The sequence below is a fragment of the Poecilia latipinna genome, unplaced genomic scaffold (assembly GCF_001443285.1).
Source record: "Poecilia latipinna isolate Pla-1442-1.1 unplaced genomic scaffold, P_latipinna-1.0 Scaffold156, whole genome shotgun sequence".
Lineage (NCBI taxonomy): Eukaryota > Metazoa > Chordata > Actinopteri > Cyprinodontiformes > Poeciliidae > Poecilia > Poecilia latipinna.
Genome location: NW_015112772.1, coordinates 461,074 through 468,486, shown reverse-complemented (window position 1 = coordinate 468,486; position 7,413 = coordinate 461,074). Strand labels below are relative to the sequence as shown.

The 7,413-nt window shown below is 37.4% G+C and overlaps 1 protein-coding gene across 2 annotated transcripts in view; it reads right to left on the bottom strand.

The window, feature by feature from the left end:
* plxna4 (plexin A4) overlaps positions 1-7,413 on the bottom strand; it is a 239,317-nt gene that overhangs the window by 64,212 nt on the left and 167,692 nt on the right. For both annotated transcript variants that reach the window (XM_015029533.1, XM_015029532.1), the window contains exons 6-7: positions 4,691-4,814; positions 568-721 (exon numbers count right to left, since the gene is read on the bottom strand). In XM_015029533.1, coding sequence (XP_014885019.1) covers positions 568-721; positions 4,691-4,814 — 278 coding nt within the window. The remainder of the gene's footprint in view (positions 1-567; positions 722-4,690; positions 4,815-7,413) is intronic.

Sequence of the window (7,413 nt, the reverse complement as noted above, 5' to 3'; positions counted from 1 at the left end):
CCCGCAGGGAGAAAAACCCAAACGGTCAAAAAGGGGGGAAAAAAAGAAAAAAAAGAGAGAGAGGGAGAGAGAGAGAGAGAGAGAGAGAGAGAGAGAGAGAGAGAGAGAGTGAGAGTGAGAGTGTTAGTTAAGGGTTTCATTATTCCCTTTGGATCAGATCCATTTGAGGGACAAATGTTAACAAATCCACACACAGACTAATAACTGATGTTCATTTATTCTAAGTCCTTAGAAGTTGCTTGAAGGCTTGTTGAGTTGCTTGTGGTAATGAGAAAATAATCCACGGGGTGTTCTTTTGGTCTAAAACTAACTGAAGGGAGGAGATCACAATGAAAGCAGGAGCACTCTGGTGGCAGGTATACATGTTTGTATTCGACAGGTGCCACTGACTAGCTGTTTCCAGTGACACCATTTTAATTTCCTGGTATTAAGAGAGATCTCTACAAATATTATATGTGTATGTTTATAAAGCAAACATGAAATGAAATATCAAAACCGTGACAACGTTGTACATTAAGGAACAGTGCATTTCCTGAACAAACCTGCACCATTATCCATGCTTCTTACCCTTGTCCACAATAATTCGTGGCATCTCCTTTTCAGCTGGCGAGGAACACTTGATCCGGTTTCCTTCTACCAAGCCGTTCATCTCAGCCAGGTCCTCAAATGTGCAGTTAACGCCTGCTGAAAGTTCTGGGACATTATGGGCTTCCAGCACCAACTGCAAAGGCAATGAAATGAGAAGACTTTTAGGAATGAACATATAAAACTGTTATTCTTATTATTATTTAATCTCCAGGTTGTTGGTGATATGGAGTAGAGATTCAGAAGATGATGCAGCAGTTTGTTTACATCTTAAGAACAAGAAACACAAGTATGACGACATCAATATGTGCATTTTGAACAAGAAATTAGTGGTTTTAGAGGAGTAAAACATAAAAAAATGTAAACATGGGTGAAAACAAATAAGAGGACAGTGGTTGGGCCAACTGTTTGGTTGGAACCTGCATTCCTAAAAATAACAAAAAGGAGCTTCTTTACTTTTTTTTTTTTTAAAGCAAAGAAGATACAAGACATCTTGTGACATTTATTTTGGTTTAATTCTATACTTGATGTATAAGTTACTAACCTTTTGAGTAAAAAGGAGCTAAAATTAGTTAAGAAAAGACCTTGGTACAGATCTTGGTAGCAGCAGATGAATCAATGCAGGGTTAAAGAAGAAGAAAGCAAAATGAATTCGGATGAAATGGTGCTTAGACAAGAGGAGAAACAATCCACTAGGATCACTGAGGAAATCAAATGAAGCAGTGAACCATTAGGCAGAGGCTTGCAAGCACACAGGCTAGTGGACTGTCACAGAACAGAGCATTCTCCAGGATATAAAATATGCTAATTTTTCACCATCATATGAAAATGCTGTATAAGCTCCCCTGGCACATCAGGAAGAATGGCCTCATGTGAAGTAGGAAGGGAGGGAGAAACAAAGTGTCCTTTGCATAAAAAAGAGGAAGATGTTGAGGAAGGTAGAGCAGGGTCAACACCACTGTATACATATTGATGAAAAACCCCAGTGTGTAAAGAGGGCGATGGTTTAAACACTGATTTCAGGTGGAACCAGTAGTGCACTTGTGATGCAACACTAAAAGCTGCATCAGCAGCACAGAAGGGCTGACCTGCACTGTTTTAATATTGCCATTTAATGAAAAGAAAGCAGCAGCTGCATAGCCATCTGCACCAAATCCCACATAAAACGGACAGTGAATTCCTAGCCCCCGTCTCTCCTAAATACTCCATCCATCACCTTCCTGATAACTTGCTCTTATTTGCTTTTCTTTTAAAGTAGTAAACAGCCAGACTCACGGTTTGCTTTAGTGCATTCGGAGAAAAATAAAGAGAGAGAAAAAAAAAAGATAAGCCTTAGCACTGAGGGAATATTTTAGAAAAAGCATCCACTAAGCAAGCATTTACACACATAGCCTTCTGTGGTTGGTAAAAGCCATTTTGTTTCTGTAAGGGTAAGCAAGGATGTTAAGTCAGAAAGTCATAAATTTGCCTAAATTAGCAACCCTTGAAATAATAGTGAATAAACTGCTAGTAATTATGATTCTGAAATGTATTCAGATGACCTTAGATCAACAGACATAGAGGCCTTAGTGATTTTGTAAAGAACACATCTTCAATAAGTGAAACCAAAGTCAGAATTATTTCCAAGGAAAAAAAAATCCTATGAGACAGACTATAGGAAGGACATGTCCTTGCTTTTAATCAGCGATTCCTCTGCCGTATCTTTCCAAACACATTAAATAACCCAAAGGTCAAGTTGTGGCCACTGCCTGTTTGGCTGAAACCTCTGCAGAGCATTCAGCGGAATGGTAAATGTGTGCAGAAAGGTTAAGCACTCAACAGCATTGCACAGGCACCCATGAATATTATTAGACTGATGCGGAGGTGTATTTCTGACAATCAGCAGCTCACGTTTGACCTTCTGAGGAACGCAGACGAAAACAGTCCTTCTGGTCTTGGGAGAACTAAATGAAATATTCACTTGATCTGGGAGATTCAAAGTCAGTTCTAAAAAGACCATGTGAAATTAGAATAAACTAATGTAACAAGATCAGTATTTATAACATTTACTAAAAAAAAAATGCTTCTTAAAAATAGAAATACTGCAATATAGTGGAGGGAAAAAGTAGACTTTAAACGGCTCTGAAATGTAGCTAAAAATATTTCAACAATCACAGCGGTGAAAATGACAAAAAAACTTAGAATACAACTGATGCATTTAAAATAGCTGAAAATACATAAATTAAGCCACTCAACTTTTACATTTTGACACATTAGAACCACAATCTCTCTTAATGGGATTTTACGATATGGTCCAACCCAAAGTGCCAAACTGTTAAAACAGAAATAAAATTATGTAAAAAACAAAACAAAACTGTAGAATAAAGTCCAACTTTGTTAAATTAACTGAACTTTTATTTTTACAAATAGCTTTTTCTTATAGATACGATTCTATGTAATTTGGAATTAAGTTCTCCTTGGCCAATACAATCCACCAGATTAGGAAAAGTTTACACATTTGCAATTTATGTGGAAGGCTCAGACTGTTGGGGATTAAATAATTTAACTGCCTCAACTATTTAGCATTTGGAGATTCATGCTCCTCTGCAAAAGCTGTTTATTTTCTTCAGAAAAATGGCTCCTGTTCTACAATCCTGCTTAGACACTAACTACAGCTGTAGGTACACATATCAATATACCTGAACAGGTAAAATCATGAAAACATGAAAACACAGCTGTGCTAAACTGTATGCTGGTAACGATTGCAACCATTTGGTTGAAGAGTATTTCAGGAGCTGCAACTGGAAACTGTGAGGTCAGGATTTAAAGGATCGGTGTTGACAGACAGTAAAATGATACAAAGCAGTATTGGAAAGTTAACACCATGTAGTCAATAGTGCTTACAGCCCAATTACACTGTGGTACAAATTATGTTTGAGGGAGTGATATTGTGAATCTGCCAGACAGGATTTTCTCACTTGCAACATATTCAGCCATCATCACAATTTACTGCAAGGTGGTGCTGTTAAAGGAAATGCTTGAATGCTTGCTGGGAGTGTTTTCCTGCTGAATAAACAGACATATTCAATTGCTGCTAATAAAACACCAGAAGAAGTGCCTTTAATTTTGTACAAACTCAATCATTTGCTCTTTAAGCTGAAACGTGCTTGAAGATTCAGCTTTCCTGTGAATCGGCAGCATTTCGTTGCACTCCAACAGTTACCCATACCTTGTTTACATGTCTGTGAAATGGAGTTAAATAACTTCTAGCCCAGATATTCTAGTCCAGGAAAATTGGACTATATTCTACACTTCCTTTGTGTATTTTTAGTGTTACATCAGAGAAAATAGGTATGATATGCCTCACTAGGCTATTTTTGGATTCATATCCAGTGATATGTGGTGCTGTTTAACGTTAATCTTGTTGGTCTGAAGCTAAGCTGCTGCTGCTTCCTGGTATCAGGAACCAAAGTCTTCTTGAAACACACTTTCAAAGTGTCTCTCTTAATTAGCATAATTCACTATGACCTCTACATATTCTAATGTACCCAAACTGATCCATGATTATGTGAGAAATATGCCCTACAGCATCATATCAAACATGTTCCTATAGCATGACACAAGCACCACAATGCTTTATAGTGTATAGGAGCTTGAATACAACATTTCCAGTGCGATCCAATAATCTTAGTTCAGCAGCCACAAAATGTTACGTCTCTTCTCCTTAGGTCAGTCAATGTCTTCTTTGGCAAACTGAATCCTCTTGAGTTACATGATTTTTTTCCCTCCAACAATAGAGTTTTCTGGAGATGTATTAATACGCCAATCCTTTAGATGTTTCCCTTCTTCAAGAAACTGAACAATGTTCACAATGACCCATTTAACTCCAATTTGTTGCCTCTGTCCTCAAACGAGGACCAAATATTTCTTTAAAAGTGAGCAACCTCACTGTCATTATTCTGAGCACACACACCCCTTCAATTACTGGTTCAGTTACACAGAGTGGGCAGCATGTGCATCATTAGAGCACAAATATTCTTGATTAAAAATTGATGACATGGTGAAAACTTGTCAAGAGTTTCTCTTTCAGAAGAAGCAACACATGTGTTCGTTTCCATCCACTCACCGTGACACTAAACTGGGACACTGATATGTTGCTTGGGTGGACACTTAGACGCACACACTGCTTGATGTCTGAAGCAAAGCGCCGGGGTTCTGATGAGCGCTCACATTTCTCCTTTCTGGCACACCTGAAAGGAAAGGGGGGGAAAAAAAAAAAAACAGGAGGGGTTGTTATTCTGGGATGAAAAATGGACACGCATCCGAATGCACATAGTAACCTGATCGAGGCTTAGTCTTTTCTACCTGTTGGCATCTGGTGAAAAAAAAAAAGAGGAATGTCCCAAACCCTCTCAGACAGGGTCTATTGGAAACATTTATCATATTTCCTCTCTGGAAACGTACCAACTACTGTGGGTGGGAGCAGTTGTATTTAAAACAAAGGTTGCTCTATATGTGCAAGTAGAGCCAGCCCACTGGGAAAGAGGTTTCCCGTGCTTTTGTGCAGCAACCTTAATAACTGGCATTCATGCGCAATGCCAAATGCAGGTGGGAAGGTGGATGCTAATGGGGGTAAGTAGGATAGATTACCCCAGTTCTTAATACCAAACCAGGTGGCCCGATCCAGTTTGTTACAGTGGTTTGAGGAAAAGGAGGTACAGAAGCTTTGTGCTTAAGGTGGAATTTACCGACTCTTGTTCTTAATCACAATCCCTTGTTAGACTGAAAGGGCATTCCCCATTTAGACTGGAAGAAAACTGCCATTCATTCTCACCACAAACTTACTGTTGCTAGTTTTTACAGAAACTACAGAACGCAGTTTCGTTTACACACCCATTCCTTTTTTATAAATTTGTTTTTGTTTAATCCTATTCTGATTTAGTTAAAAAAAAAATCTTACTGTGTAATTAAGAACCTGGAAAATCCAGGGAGGTCTAAAATCCTTAGAGGAAAAAAATGATTGGCTGTAAGAGATCACAATCAATGTAGTTGAAATCTGCCAAAAGGAAACTTTCAGAGTTTAAGGAGAGAGGATTTTGACCTGACAAGAGTATTGCAAAGTAGTTAAACAGCCTAACACGACACAAAGACGACAAAAAAAAATTCAGTTAGAGAGTGAGAGAGCAGGAGGAAGAGGAAAGAATGCAGGGAAGTGAAAGAGAGCAAAAAAAAAGGGTTTAGATTTAAAGGAATACAGCCATTGTTGGCCGTCTGTGAAGCTTTTCCTGCTAAGCCGGTTTCAGTAGGGGTTTAATCGCTTCAGGTTTCTTTGTGCTCCTATCACTGGTGTCTGTGCCTTTCCTTTGTACTGCTTTAATAGGAACACATCATTTGAACAGCCTCAGGCAAACAAGCCAAATATAAAAATCCACAAATGCAAACATTCGACAGTCACGAAAGAAACAGATTCATTTCTTTAATATCATTGTGTGTGTTGTTTACGCAGAGCTGAATTGTAATTTTGCAATATAATTCTGAAAGATGAGTGTTTTGATTTAAAAAAAAGTACATTTCAAAAATAGTCACATTGCAAAACTGTACATGCACAAGTAAAACATGATTCTGTGTGAACTCGCAAAGTTTCTCAGGAAGTTAATCATATGACCCAACAAGTCTTAATCACAAGTACAATTTTACAATTTATTTTTCTAATTGCAACACAGTTTTGCACATTAATTATGCAATGCAACAGATAAAGTTCTGGAAAACATTAAGGTGATAACATGTAATAGGCAATGTTATGTCAAATAAATAAAAGCTAGGATGAAAGGCACTGTTAAAACCAAATTAGAATTAAGGCCACAGTATGAATAAAATATGCAGTTACTTTTAAGAAACATTTAGACAAAAAGCTTCATTACTTTAATAGCATCCGTCCACATCTGTGTTTATTTTGTTTTATTTTTTGAAAGGCTTTTCTCCATCACTCGCTGCTTCTAAGTTCCAGTTTTTTTATTTTTTTATTTCCATGCTGTTTGGATTTTAACATCAAACAGAAAAAAGTGAATTTAAATGCTGATGCCTTTCCAGTTTTAGTTTTGCATACGAGTACAAACCTGAGAGAAATATCAGATGGCATTCTGATTCACAATACGTGTGCTCAGGACTGATTAATGAGCTACAGGGTTTGCAGAAGGATATATAAGACATCATCTGCTAGAGTCTACAGACCATAAACCAACAGGAACAGATGATGCAGAAAAGCCACCAAATAAAGTTGAAGGAGTTGAGTGGAAACAACGCTGGCCAAGATTTTAAGTTTAGTCATCTTCTTAGAGTTGTATATTATTTCTTTCACTAAGACAAAAAGACATAATGAGGCAATCAGAAGGGAAGAAAACCAGGGAAAGTTAATCATCACATTGTCTTTTTCCCTTAAAACTGTTGTTTTCGTTGTGCAAACATACATTAAGAACCATATTTTTCACTTTTGCTCAAAGCAATCTAGTCTTAAAGTACAGTAGATACAAAACGAACATCCCTAATTCACCTAATTGTGTTTTTCACTTCTTGCCACAAAAACATTTAATGAACATGTAAATTGTCTTATTTTGTCCGTGCCAACACTCATGTGCTTGTATGGTGTGAATAATGCATGCAGCCTTGTGTCCTATTCAATACATGAACTATAAAGCCTGGCTTTAGCCTGGTAGGGGGCAAGTGAAACCTAGCTAACCACCAGGGTTTATAATACACAGAGGAAAACCCTGAATAGTATCGACCAAAAAAAAAAAAAAAAAAAAAAAAGAGAAATAAATGCACTTACGTCATTTTTTAAAAAATATTTTT